The sequence below is a fragment of the Entelurus aequoreus genome, linkage group LG23 (genome assembly GCF_033978785.1).
Source record: "Entelurus aequoreus isolate RoL-2023_Sb linkage group LG23, RoL_Eaeq_v1.1, whole genome shotgun sequence".
Lineage (NCBI taxonomy): Eukaryota > Metazoa > Chordata > Actinopteri > Syngnathiformes > Syngnathidae > Entelurus > Entelurus aequoreus.
The window spans coordinates 18,701,705-18,717,060 of NC_084753.1; the positions used below are offsets into that span (position 1 = coordinate 18,701,705).

The 15,356-nt window shown below is 39.5% G+C and overlaps 1 protein-coding gene across 1 annotated transcript in view; it reads right to left on the reverse strand.

The window, feature by feature from the left end:
- Positions 1 to 15,356, reverse strand: part of LOC133640910 (nesprin-1-like) — a 228,250-nt gene that overhangs the window by 195,162 nt on the left and 17,732 nt on the right. The window contains exons 7-8 of the mRNA XM_062034594.1: positions 11,849 to 12,376; positions 772 to 918 (exon numbers count right to left, since the gene is read on the reverse strand). Of these exons, the coding sequence (XP_061890578.1) occupies positions 772 to 918; positions 11,849 to 12,376 (675 nt within the window). The remainder of the gene's footprint in view (positions 1 to 771; positions 919 to 11,848; positions 12,377 to 15,356) is intronic.

The window sequence follows — 15,356 nt, forward strand, 5'->3', positions numbered from 1 at the left end:
CTTGTCGTGCTTTTGCCAGCACACCAATGCTTCTTGATAATTTCATATTAATATATTCAATGTGCTTTCAATTACATTTTTCATTAATTATTACACCCAGTAATGTACTTTGCTCAACTCGCTCAATGTTAATCCCTTCAATCACCATTTTTATTTGTGTAATTATCTTCTTATTTCAAATAGAATTATATTTGTTTTACTTAAATTTAGAGACAACTTGTTCCTCTTGAACCATGTTTGCATTTTCATCATTTCTAAAGTGATTGTATCAATAAGTCTATTCAAGTTACTATCAGACTGTGTTTTGAGATAAGTGATCAGTCGCGGAAGCAATTAAGCTTGTGAGTTGAGCTACTACTGTAGTGGTTACCTTGTTCTTTACAGAGTGTTACAGTGTTACTTAGTAACACACATTCATAGTTTCTTTTTCCATTATTTCATGTGAGGAAAATAAAAAATGTAACAAAATGCATGTGGACCAGTGTCCAATTGAAACCTATTGTTCAAACATATACATCCCACTTTAATTTAAGTTCCAAACCACTGCACTCTTGGGAAGCAGCAGGAAATTCCTGCATCTTAGATCCCTCCTCTCAAATGCATGATGGGAATAAACAAACATCAGATAACTGGTACCATTATATGCGCACTGTTTCGTGGCTATAAGTATACTTTATGGGATGTGTACAATTAAAGTGAGATCATCTGAACATTATACAGTTGAGACCTAAATATCTGAAAAGTTGAGAAAAACTGTTTGATAATACTCACATTTAAAATGTTGCTTCTTTCTACCATGCCCTGGATCTGAGACAAAACGTCCCGCATGGTAGATGTGTGTTTATACGACGTCTGTCCGGGTGAGTCACATGTCCTCTCTTGCTGGGCTGACCTCTCAGGTTCCATGTCTTCTCCCACCTGACACGATACACACCAAAAGCAGCGTTAGTTTTCATCCGTCATGTAATAGCAGAGCTGCCTGTTAATGTGACTGTGTCTGCGCAGCTAACACAAGAATGTGCAAAGTGTAGAGCACTAAGCCTCCGGGCAGAAGAACTCCATCCAGGTCTGGTACATGCTTGGAAGTACTGATGGCTGGTTTTAGGAATTAACTAGTACAAAATCAAACTTGACCGCATGATTAACCAAGGTTTTGTAGCTTTTAAAGGCCTACTGAAATGATTTTTTTTTATTTAAACGGGGATAGCAGATCCATTCTATGTGTCATACTTGATCATTTCGCGATATTGCCATATTTTTGCTGAAAGGATTTAGTAGAGAACATCGACGATAAAGTTCGCAACTTTTGGTCGCTGATAAAAAAAGCCTTGCCTGTACCGGAAGTAGCGTGACGTCACAGGTTGAAGGGCTCCTCACATTTGCACTTTGTTTACACCAGCAGCGAGAGCGATTCGGACCGAGAAAGCAACGATTTCACCATTAATTTGAGCGAGGATGAAAGATTTGTGGATGAGGAACGTGAGAGTGAAGGACTAGAGTGCAGTGCAGGACGTATCTTTTTTCGCTCTGACCGTAACTTAGGTACAAGGGTTCATTGGATTCCACAGTTTCTCCTTTTTCTATTGTGGATCACGGATTTGTATTTTAAACCACCTCGGATACTATATCCTCTTGAAAATGAGAGTCGAGAACGCGAAATGGACATTCACAGGGACTTTTATCTCCACGACAATACATCGGCGAAGCTCTTTAGCTACGGAGCTAACGTGATAGCAACGGGCTTAAATGCAGATAGAAACAAAAGAAATAAACCCCTGACTGGAAGGATATACAGAAAATCAACAATACTACTAAACCATGGACATGTAACTACACGGTTAATGATTTCCAGCCTGGCGAAGCTTAACAATGCTGTTGCTAACAACGCCATTGAAGCTAACTTAGCAACGGGACCTCACAGAGCTATGCTAAAAACATTAGCGCTCCACCTACGCCAGCCAGCCCTCATCTGCTCATCAACACCGTGCTCACCTGCGTTCCAGCGATCGACGGAGCGACGAAGGACTTCACCCGATCATAGATGCGGTCGGCGGCCCGGAGACGGAGGAAGTCAAGGTGAGGTCGCCGGCTAGCGCGTCTGCTATCCATCTCAAAGTCCTCCTGGTTGTGTTGCTGTAGTCCGCCGCTAATACACCGATCCCACCTACAGCTTTCTTCTTTGCAGTCTTCATTGCTCATTAAACAAATTGCAAAAGATTCACCAACACAGATGTCCAGAATACTATGGAATTTTGCGATGAAAACCGAGCTTTTTGTATTGGATACAATGGTGTACCTATACTTCCGCTTCAACGATTGACATCACGCGCATACGTAATCATACATAAACGTTTTCAACCGGAAGTTCAGCGGGAAATTTAAAATTGCACAATCAACAATGTCCGCACAAAGAATGATAGCGTACGCACAACTTAAAGGCCTACTGAAACCCACTACTACCGACCACGCAGTCTGATAGTTTATATATCAATGATGAAATCTTAACATTATAACACATGCCAATACGGCCGGGTTAACTTATAAAGTGACATTTTAAATTTGCCGCTAAACTTCCGGTTCGAAACGCCTCTGAGGATGACGTATGCGCGTGACGTGGCCCGGCGAACACGGGTATGCCTTCCACATTGAAGCCAATACGAAAAAGCTCTGTTTTCATTTCATAATTCCACAGTATTCTGGACATCTGTGTTCGTGAATCTGTTTCAATCATGTTCATTGCATTATGGAGAAGGAAGCCGAGCAAGCAAAGAAGAAAGTTGTCGGTGCGAAATGGACGTATTTTTCGAACGTAGTCAGCCACAACAGTACACAGCCGGCGCTTCTTTGTTTACATTCCCGAAAGATGCAGTCAAGATGGAAGAACTCGGATAACAGAGACTCTAACCAGGAGGACTTTTGACTTGGATACACAGACGCCTGTAGAGAACTGGGACAACACAGACTCTTACCAGGATTACTTAGATTTGGATGACAAAGACGCAGATGTGCTACTGTGAGTATGCAGCTTTGGCTTTTTTTTGCGTATGTACGTAACTTTTTTAAAATTTATAAGCTTTATGAACCTTGGGTTAGGTGAACGGTCTTTTGGGCTGAGTGATTGTGTGTGTTGATCAAGTGTTTGAATTGTATTGGCGTGTTCTATGGAGCTAGGAGCTAGCAGAGGAGCTAGGAGCTAGCATAACACGTACCGTACCGTACGTGCGCGTCACGTACGTAACTTTTTAAAAATATATAAGCTTTATGAACCTTGGGTTAGGTGAACGGTCTTTTGGGCTGAGTGATTGTGTGTGTTGATCAGGTGTTTGAATTGTATTGGCGTGTTCTATGGAGCTAGGAGCTAGCAGAGGAGCTAGGAGCTAGCATAACAAACACGCAGGTGTTATTATGCAGGATTAATTTGTGGCATATTAAATATAAGCCTGGTTGTGTTGTGGCTAATAGAGTATATATATGTCTTGTGTTTATTTACTGTTGTAGTCATTCCCAGCTGAATATCAGGTACCGTGAGTATGCAGCCTTGGCTGCTAAACATTCGATAACTTGACCGTATGTGCGCGTCACGTACGTAACTTTTTAAAAATATATAAGCTTTATGAACCTTGGGTTAGGTGAACGGTCTTTTGGGCTGAGTGATTGTGTGTGTTGATCAGGTGTTTGAATTGTATTGGCGTGTTCTATGGAGCTAGGAGCTAGCAGAGGAGCTAGGAGCTAGCATAACAAACACGCAGGTGTTTTTATGCAGGATTAATTTGTGGCATATTAAATATAAGCCTGGTTGTGTTGTGGCTAATAGAGTATATATATGTCTTGTGTTTATTTACTGTTGTAGTCATTCCCAGCTGAATATCAGGTCACCCCCGGCTCTCACAGCATCTTCCCTATCTGAATAGCTTCAACTCCCCACTAGTCCTTCACTTGCACTTTACTCATCCACTAATCTTTCATCCTCGCTCAAATTAATGGGGAAATTGTCGCTTTCTCGGTCCGAATCTCTCTCACTTCATGCGGCCATCATTGTAAACAATAGGGAACTTTGCGTATATGTTCAACTGACTACGTCACGCTACTTCCGGTAGGGGCAAGCCTTTTTTTTATCAGATACCAAAAGTTGCAATCTTTATCGTCGTTGTTCTATACTAAATCCTTTCAGCAAAAATATGGCAATATCGCGAAATGATCAAGTATGACACATAGAATAGATCTGCTATCCCCGTTTAAATAAAAAAAAATCATTTCAGTAGGCCTTTAAGTAGTAAAAATCCCTAATTTGAATATTTTTGTAATTGGTTGCAGTGGTGTAGAACTGCACAGTATTCATACTGAGGGCTGCTTCTTCCTGCCTTTATACACCTGCAGTACACCTCTACATGAGGAGTTTTGCAAGTATTTTAAGAATTTTCGGAACACCAAGCATTCAGCGGTTCAAGGTAGACCGTTATTACTGACGCTGATAACAGGGTGTCTTGGAGAGAACATCGTTAAAAAAAAAAGTGGGCTGTTTTTGAGCACAAAAACATATCTGGTCGAAACGAATATCAAAATATTGGAGTAAAACATCTGGCAAATCTACATCATCTATCCATCCATCCATTTTCTACCGCTTGTCCCTTTTGGGGTAGCGGGAGGTGCTGGAGCCTATCTCAGCTGCATTCGGGCGGAAGGCAGGGTACACCCTGGACAAGTCGCTACGTCATCGCAGGGCCAACACAGATAGACAGACAACATTCACACTCACATTCACACACTAGGGCCAATTTAGTGTTGCCAATCAACCTATCCCCAGCGGCATGTCTTTGGGGGTGGGAGGAAGCCGGAGTACCCGGAGGGAACCCACGCAGTCACGGGGAGAACATGCAAACTCCACACAGAAAGATCAGGATCGAACCCAGGACTACTCAGGACCTTCGTATTGTGAGGCACATGCAAACTCCACAAAGAAAGATCAGGATCGAACTCAGGACCTTCGTATTGTGAGGCACATGCACTAACCCCTGTACCACCGTGCTGCCCAAAATCTACATCATGTTTCTTTAAATTAGGCAATGGAAAGTACTTTTAAATCACTAAAACTGGTGTGCTTAATTAATGTAATTATATTATATTATACGGTAGGAATTATTATTACATAGATCAATATGGTATATGTTATCTTAGTACTGTCAAACAATTATTCTTTTAAAATCAGATTTATCAAGTTTTTTTGAAATGTCATTGATCGACTCTTATTTGAAAAAACTGGATACTGTATATCACTGCGCCTTATGTTTTATTACTGGTTGTCCACCACTGCAATTTATATGCAAAGACAAACTGTTCATCTTGATCAGTACGCAGATTTTCTCGATGGTTGTGTTTTATGTATAAATCACTTCTTGGTCTGGTTCTTCCTTATTTATGTTCTTTTATGTGTAGAGATTCCGTCGCTACAGCTTAAGATCACAGGGCATACTTAGAATGTTTTTTTCCTAGAGCCAACACAAATCCTGGAAAAACAGCTTTCAGATACGCTGCTCCATGGTTATGGAATAACTTGCAGAATGATCTGAGGTTACCTGAGCTGATCACTTTGGGGGAGTTTCAGGCCATTTAAAAGGATTGAGAAAATGTTTCTATCGGGCGTTGTACTTGTTTTTCAGTTGTTTTTATTAAAACATTCTATACATTGTTTTGACCTATCACAGGTTTTTATGTTGCTATATATATATATATATATATATATATATATATATATATATATATATATATATATATATATATATATATATATTTTTTTTTTTTTTTTTTTTTTCATTTAAATGTGGTGTGTGACTGCTGCTGTTTTTGTTGTTCTTATACAGTATGTATTTGTGTAACTTTGTCTTGCTGCCCTCTTGTCCAGGTCACAATCGGAAAAGCCATTTTACCTGGTTAAATAAAGGATGTTGATTTATTGAATTAATCACAGTAAATTATTTGCTTTCATAATTCAAATTAGCTTCAAAAAAGAGACCCCAATATTTGGACACGAATGCAATTTTGTCGCCAGTGTTTCATTGTCAAAGAGGTATAAACTGATGCTATGCTTGGTATCCAAGGTTTCTCCCAACTTGCAAATAAACTTGTGGTTAGGGGCGTGGTTAAAATGACATCATCGTACAATTTGATTCATCAGCGATAATGCATATGTTTTCTTTAAAAAGGCCAAAAAATTTATAAAAAAGTATTTATACTGTATATATAATTTTTCTTATATCGTTTTGCTCTATTTTTTAATTGTTGTTGCTAATTGTAAAATGTGTTTAGTTGAGAATTCGTCCAGTTTCTAGAGATTTTTTGTGACTTTTCTTTCATTAAAAACAACTAGCATAACATTTTGCATCTTTTTCTGGTGTTATTTGAGACCAGTGGCGGCTGCTGGTCTTTCAAGTAGGGGAAGCTCATTTTCAGCTACTCTCTGAAGACAAATATTCTCTACTAACAGATAAAATATATTAAGATGCTAGATTTTACAACGAAAACGTCACATAAGGGATTGTAAAATTCTCCATATCAACACGGAACAACGAAAAGGAACTTGGAAAATGCTCTGGCAGTGGTTTATATTTCAAGATCGCTGAGTTGCTCATTTTACTGTCAATCAAAAAGGAATTCAGCCTCAGACAGATCATCCAATCAATAAAATCTAAACACAAAAGTACATAATTTACCACTTTTTTGTCATATTTTAAGGGAAGCCCTTGCAGTGTTTGAGCAATCACCTCTGTTGGAAACTGTATTCGTATTCAGAGACTCTTTACTTCTGTCGATCGATGTCAATGACGAACAGCGAGACTTGCAGCAAAACTGACGTCAGACCTGCTGGGCGCTGCTGCTCCAGTCGGACTTTCTCTCCTTAAAAGTCGCCACTGTCCTCTTAATATTTGCACATTTTGCAGCTCGCTGTCCGTGGGTATATCTTAGATATATTACCGTACGTCCGCATCGCAGACAAGCTGCCTCGATCCGCTCCAGACAGTCGCGTACACATTGCTTACGTCATCACATAATCCAGTTTCAGCAGTGCGGTTTTGGTGATCAAGGTGTTTTTCGGTGGCCGAATTGTTGGTGTATGTCTAGGCTATGGTGCGCATATAATAGGCTATATATATTTATTCGTATATCATTTTACTTTAATTTGTTTTCATGTAAAAAAAACTAATTTTAAGGTGGGGCTGCTTTTATTTTGCTTGCCAATTACATGTAGAGCAGTGGTCACCAACCTTTTCGATCCCAAGATCCCTAGTCTTAGTCAAAAACCAAAGCAATACCTACCCCTGCATCAACTATGTTTTATATATATATATATATATATATATATATATATATATATATATATATATATCTTCGCTGGTGTTTTTTGTAATGTGCCAAGGGCCAATGACAAACGAATCACGGGCCACAGATGGCCCCTGTGCCGCACAATGGGCACCCCCTACTGTACAAGCTAACTGTTTAGGGCCACTATAGTCTTAGTAATGTACAAAACCCAAAACCAGTGAAGTTGGCACGTTGTGTAATTCGTAAATAAAAACAGAATACAATGATTTGCAAATCCTTTTCGACTTATATTTAATTGAATAGACTGCAAAGACAAGATATTTAATGTTCAAACTGAGAAACGTATTTATTTATTTTTGCAAATAATCATTAACTTAGAATTTAATGTCAGCAACACATTGCAAAAAAGTTGGCACAGGGGCATTTTTACCACTGTGTTACATGGCCTTTCTTTTTAACAACACTCAGAAAACGTTTGGGAACTGAGGAGATCAATTTTTGAGGCTTTTCAGGTGGAATTATTTCCCATTCTTGCTTGATGTACAGCTTAAGTTGTTCAACAGGCCGGGGTCTCTGTTGTCGTATTTTACGCTTCATAAAGTGCCACATATTTTCAATGGGAGACAGGTCTGGACTACAGGCAGGCCAGTCTAGTACCCGCACTCTTTTACTATGAAGCCACGCTGTTGTCTTGCTGAAATAAGCAGGGGCGTCCATGATAACGTTGCTTGGATGGCAACATATGTTGCTCCAAAACCATTAATGATGCCTACACAGATGTGTAAGTTACCCATGCCTTGGGCACTAATACACCTCCATACCATCACAGATGCTGGCTTTTCAACTTTGCGCTTTGAGCTAATATTTGCAAAATAAAGTTTTCCAGTTCGAACGTTAAGTATCTTGTCTTTGCAGTCTATTCAATTGAATATAAGTTGAAAAGGATTTGCAAATCATTGTATTCTGTTTTTATTTAGGATTTACACAACGTGCCAAGTTCACTGGTTTTGGTGTTTGTAGTATATTTGTTCATTCTATGGTCAGATATGGGACGCAAGTCACATGGTTGTCTTATGTCAGCGCCAGATGTAGTAAAATCAGCTCTTCACCTGGTGGGTTTTTCCTGTGAGATAAAAGAGGGGATAAACGGGGAAGTCCTTCTTTAGCTGCCGCCTTGTTTTATCATATATTACTGCCTTTGTACATGTCAATGTTTACTTTTGTATGCGCAATAAATCAACACAATATCCGTACTTTGGAGCAATGTTTACAGACTGTAGTATCTGGCTTGTTAACTTCGCAGGCAAGTGATGATGATCATAAACTCGTGGTTGAGGGAAGAGTTGTTTGATGTTGGATGCTAGAAAATGTCCGATGTATTGCAACACTCATCCCTAATGCATTGTTGCAACTCGATGATTTTTGTGCACGTCATTCAAGGCGCGTTGGAGAGACGAGCATGTGTAGTGTGATCTGTATTTCTTCTCTTTCTGACCGTTTTACTGTGTCTAATTTCATTTCACTTTTCTTTAACGCACTGCCATCGCAATAGTTGGTCTCAAGCTTGCGAGATTTAAAGGCCTACTGAAACCCACTACTACCCCCACGCAGTCTGATAGTTTATATATCAATGATGAAATCTTAATATTGCAACACATGCCAATACGGCCGGGTTAACTTATAAAGTGCAATTTTAAATTTCCCGCTAAACTTCCGGTTGAAAACGTCTATGTAAGATGACGTATGCACGTGACGTCAATCGTTGAAACGGAAGTATTCGGACACATTGTATCCAATACAAAAAGCTTGGTTTTCATCGCAAAATTCCACAGTATTCTGGACATATGTGTTGGTGAATCTTTTGCAATTTGTTTAATGAACAATGAAGACCGCAAAGAAGAAAGTTGTAGGTGGGATCGGTGTATTAGCGGCTGGCTGCAGCAACACAACCAGGAGGACTTTGACTTGGATAGCAGACGCGCTAGCCGACGCTAGCCGACGCTAGCCGCCGACCGCGCGGATGATCGGGTGAAGTCCTTCGTCGCTCCGTCGATCGCTGGAACGCAGGTGAGCACGGGTGTTGATGAGCAGATGAGGGCTGGCTGGCGTAGGTGGATAACTAATGTTTTTAGCATAGCTCTGTGAGGTCCCGTAGCTAAGTTAGCTTCAATGGAGTCGTTAGCAACAGCATTGTTAAGCTTCGCCAGGCTGGAAAGCATTAACCGTGTAGTTACAGGTCCAGAGTTTGGTAGTATTGTTGATTTTCTGTCTATCCTTCCAGTCAGGGGTTTATTTCTTTTGTTTCTATCTGCAGTTAAGCCCGATGCTATCACGTTAGCTCCGTAGTTAAAGTGCTTCGCCGATGTATTGTCGTGGAGATAAAAGTCACTGTGAATGTCCATTTCACGTTCTCGAATCTCTTTTTCAAGAGGATATAGTATCCGAGGTGGTTTAAAATACAAACCCGTGATCCACAATAGAAAAAGGAGAGAGTGTGGAATCCAATGAGCCAGCTTGTACCTAAGTTACGGTCAGAGAGAAAAAAGATCCGTCCTGCACTGCACTCTAGTCCTTCACTCTCACGTTCCTCATCCACAAATCTTTCATCCTGGCTCAAATAAATGGGGTAATCGTCGCTTTCTCGGTCCGAATCGCTCTCGCTGCTGGTGTAAACAATGGGGAAATGTGAGGAGCCTTTCAACCTGTGACGTCACGCTACTTCCGGTACAGGCAAGGCTTTTTTTATCAGCGACCAAAAGTTGCGAACTTTATTGTCGATGTTCTCTACTAAATCCTTTCAGCAAAAATATGGCAATATCGCAAAATGATCAAGTATGACACATAGAATGGATCTGCTAACCCCTTTTAAATAAGAAAATTAGGCCTTTAATGGAGTGTGAAGTGAAAAAGGTAACTGAAAGGAACAAAAGTGATGATGTCCTTCTTCAGGGCATCGATGCGCGACTACGTTTTCTTCTGTCCGTAAATAGTTCTCTTTTATTTTTAACACTATTCATTAGGGATGCACAAAAAAATCGATTCACATCCGAATCGCAATTTTTATTCATCCTGGTTCTAAATCGGTTCATAATTTTCAAAAAGGTATTTAAAAAAACTAAATAAATAAACAACTTTAATATTCATAATTCATGGGAGTGGGTCATAACCATGAAATGTTGTAACACTAAACATTGTAAAATGAGGACTGCCTACGTGCATCAAGATACTTGCAAACTCGAACACATTCAAATGGGATAACATGGTTGAACAAATGCATGGAAGTCAAAGTCTGCAAAGGAACAATGGAAAAAAAAAAAAGATTAGAAAATGGCAAAATGTGGGCAGAATAATTTCCCAGAGATTGCATCTACCAAATGTCAGAGATGGGCAGGTTTTGTTGAAGAACCATGGCGGTAAAGATAGAAAAAAGAAGGAAAAAGCCAAAAGAGGACAAGCAAGGACGACCAGTACCTTCGCTTGCGGAAAGCTGTTATTGTCTCGTTTTGTTCCATATGTAAGTTAATAAAAAATATCCTTAGCTTTGTGTGTGTATGCAGCAAGTGTTTAGCACAAAATGAATATGTTTTATTGTATTGACCCCTATCAGGATCAGCCTAGCAAATATTATTAAAAAGACTTAATGGAGTGTGAAGTGAAAAAGGTAACTGAAAGGAACAAAAGTGATGATGTCCTTCTTCAGGGCATCGATGCACGACTACGTATTCTTCTGTCCGTAAATAGTTCTCTTTTTTTTTTAACACCATTCATTAGGGATGCACAAAAAAATCTATTCACATCCAAATCGCAATTTTTATTCATCCTGGTTCTAAATCGATTCATAATTTTCAAAAAGGTATTTATAAAAAATAAATAAATAAACAACCCTAATATTCATAATTCATAAGAGTGGGTCATAACCATGAAATGTTGTAACACTAAACATTGTAAAATGAGGACTGCCTACGTGCATCAAGATACTTGCAAACTCGAACACATTCAAATAGGATAACATGGTTGAACAAATGCATGGAAGTCACAGTCTGCAAAGGAACAATGGAAAAAAAAAGGTTAGAAAATGGCAAAATGTGGGCAGAATAATTTCCAAGAGATTGCATCTACCAAATGTTAGAGATGGGCAGGTTTTTTTGAAGATCCATGGCGGTAAAGATAGAAAAAAGAAGGAAAAAGCCAAAAGAGGACAAGCAAGGACGACCAGTACCTTCACTTGCGGAAAGCTGTTATTGTCTCGTTTTGTTCCATATGTAAGTTAATAAAAAATATCCTTAGCTTTGTATGCAGCAAGTGTTTAGCACAAAATAAATATGTTTTATTGTATTGACCCCTATCAGGATCAGCCTAGCAAATGTTATTAAAAAAAAATGTTAGTGTTTCTGCCTTAACTTCGATTACCCTGTTAGACTATTCCATGCAAAAACTGACAGTATTTTGACATTTATATAATGATGTATCATTTTTAACTAAAAAAGCTGCATATTGGGAAGAAGCAAGATGAAAAAGAAACGTGACTTACTTGCTTCGCCTCAGTGTCCTCCGATGATGACAGTAAGTCCCTAATGTCAGCCATCGTGTAATCAGTCCATCTCTTTGGAATCAAATGCCTATTTTGGCGCGTTTGCTCCTCAGGGTGACTTTTATCTGTAATGTCTGCTTGTTTGGCGTCCGGAAATGTGTCTGTGAGGAGGTAACGTGACCCAGAGGGTGCAGCGTGTGTCTTTTTACAGGTTTCCGGGTGTTCTGGTAGTGTGATTTTGGACGGACACATTTCAGTGTTTAAAAAGCCTGAGGAGGTTTCTGCAGACAGGCTTGATTCAGAATCAGTGAGTTGGTCGGATTCATGTTTTCTCTGCGGGATTATGCTCATATGTTGACTCTCTGCTACATCCGCATCTTCTTCTTCAGTATGCTCTCTGTCGACCAAAGCTGTGAACACCGTCTTTGGGGTTCCTTTGACATCCTTACCAAGTGTCTCTGTATCGGTTATCATCTTCACTGTGTCTGGATGTTCCACTACAGGTCCAAAGCCCAGCACTTCTTGCTCCTATGGAATTGAGCCAAAACATCAAATTAGAACCTTATCCGTACCCTCTAGGGTTTTTTAGGATGTGAATTCGAATGTCAGTGTTTCCCACACATTCATTTATTTGTTGCGGCCCGCCACGAAAGAATTAAGGCCGCCACAAAAAAATGTGTTTTAATTTATTTTTTTTTTACATTTATTTTTTATTTTATTTTATTTTTTGTGTCCTGTCAAGCTTCTCAGGCAAATCATATAGTTGATGTAGATGCCCATATCGGCTGTTAAGATTTACTTTACAAAAGAGAAGTGTAGGATCAAGATTTTTGGAGCTCTTTGTTCAGTGGATCAGATGTTTGATGAAGCTTTGTGTCTATCTACCACCACTACTGTTTTCTGTTTATTTGTTACTGACTGTGGCAGGACACCTCTGCCTCTGTTTCACTTTATGTTGCTGGTAAATAATATGGTTGTAATAGTAGGCTAAAGTTAAATTATTTAGTATGCACTAATTAAAGGGGCAGAGCTTTAAGAGACATTTTAGCTTTTATATTTTTATAATATATATTTTTTGTAAGAACCACAATTAATAATATATTTCAGTGAATAACTTATTGTTCAAATCTGTATATAAATATGTACATAAAGTGTTGTAATTATATTGTAAAATGGATGGATGGATGGACGTTTAAAACAAAACTGTTATTATTAAAGGCCTACTGAAACCCACTACTACCGACCACGCAGTCTGATAGTTTATATATCAATGATGAAATCTTAACATTATAACACATGCCAATACGGCCGGGTTAACTTATAAAGTGACATTTTAAATTTGCCGCTAAACTTCCGGTTCGAAACGCCTCTGAGGATGACGTATGCGCGTGACGTAGCCCGGGGAACACGGGTATGCCTTCCACATTGAAGCCAATACGAAAAAGCTCTGTTTTCATTTCATAATTCCACAGTATTCTGGACATCTGTGTTCGTGAATCTGTTGCAATCATGTTCATTGCATTATGGAGAAGGAAGCTGAGCAAGCAAAGAAGAAAGTTGTCGGTGCGAAATGGACGTATTTTTCGAACGTAGTCAGCAACAACAGTACACAGCCGGCGCTTCTTTGTTTACATTCCCGAAAGATGCAGTCAAGATGGAAGAACTCGGATAACAGAGACTCTAACCAGGAGGACTTTTGACTTGGATACACAGACGCCTGTAGAGAACTGGGACAACACAGACTCTTACCAGGATTACTTTGATTTGGATGACAAAGACGCAGACGTGCTACTGTGAGTATGCAGCTTTGGCTTCTAAACATTTGATCGCTTGACCGTATGTGCGCAACTTTTTTTTGCGTATGTACGTAACTTTTTTTAAATATATAAGCTTTATGAACCTCGGGTCAGGTGAACGGTCTTTTGGGCTGAGTGATTGTGTGTGTTGATCAGGTGTTTGAATTGTATTGGCGTGTTCTATGGAGCTAGGAGCTAGCATAGGAGCTAGGAGCTAGCATAACAAACACGCAGGTGTTTTTATGCAGGATTAATTTGTGGCATATTAAATATAAGCCTGATTGTGTTGTGGCTAATAGAGTATATACATGTCTTGTGTTTATTTACTGTTGTAGTCATTCCCGGCTGAATATCAGGTACCGTGAGTATGCAGCCTTGGCTGCTAAACATTTGATAGCTTGACCGTATGTGCGCGTCACGTACGTAACTTTTTAAAAATATATAAGCTTTATGAACCTTGGGTTAGGTGAACGGTCTTTTGGGCTGAGTGATTGTGTGTGTTGATCAGGTGTTTGAATTGTATTGGCGTGTTCTATGGAGCTAGGAGCTAGGAGCTAGCATAGGAGCTAGGAGCTAGCATAACAAACACGCAGGTGTTTTTATGCAGGATTAATTTGTGGCATATTAAATATAAGCCTGGTCGTGTTGTGGCTAATAGAGTGTATATATGTCTTGTGTTTATTTACTGTTGTAGTCATTCCCAGCTGAATATCAGGTACCGTGAGTATGCAGCCTTGGCTGCTAAACATTAGATAGCTTGACCGTATGTGCGCGTCACGTACGTAACTTTTTAAAAATATATAAGCTTTATGAACCTTGGGTTAGGTGAACGGTCTTTTGGGCTGAGTGATTGTGTGTGTTGATCAGGTGTTTGAATTGTATTGGCGTGTTCTATGGAGCTAGGAGCTAGCAGAGGAGCTAGGAGCTAGCATAACAAACACGCAGGTGTTTTTATGCAGGATTAATTTGTGGCATATTAAATATAAGCCTGGTTGTGTTGTGGCTAATAGAGTATATATATGTCTTGTGTTTATTTACTGTTGTAGTCATTCCCAGCTGAATATCAGGTCACCCCCGGCTCTCACAGCATCTTCCCTATCTGAATAGCTTCAACTCCCCACTAGTCCTTCACTTGCACTTTACTCATCCACAAATCTTTCATCCTCGCTCAAATTAATGGGGAAATTGTCGCTTTCTCGGTCCGAATCTCTCTCACTTCATGCGGCCATCATTGTAAACAATAGGGAACTTTGCGTATATGTTCAACTGACTACGTCACGCTACTTCCGGTAGGGGCAAGCCTTTTTTTTTTATCAGATACCAAAAGTTGCAATCTTTATCGTCGTTGTTCTATACTAAATCCTTTCAGCAAAAATATGGCAATATCGCGAAATGATCAAGTATGACACATAGAATAGATCTGCTATCCCCGTTTAAATTAAAAAAATTCATTTCAGTAGGCCTTTAATTAGTAAGTATACATTTTTTTAGCCTTTTTAGAGAAAATCATATCATTGTAGTAAATTAAGCAAATTACTCGATGATGTCCTGGTGACCACGCCCATGGCCACGCCCATAGCCACGCCCGCACCGCCACAGGTATCTTGGCAGTTTATGGGAAACACTGAATGTCAATTTCTCTTGGAGAGGGATAATGTATCTACCTATCTTTTTTTGTGTCCTAAATTCGCAGCAGCTTTTTCAGAAAGTTG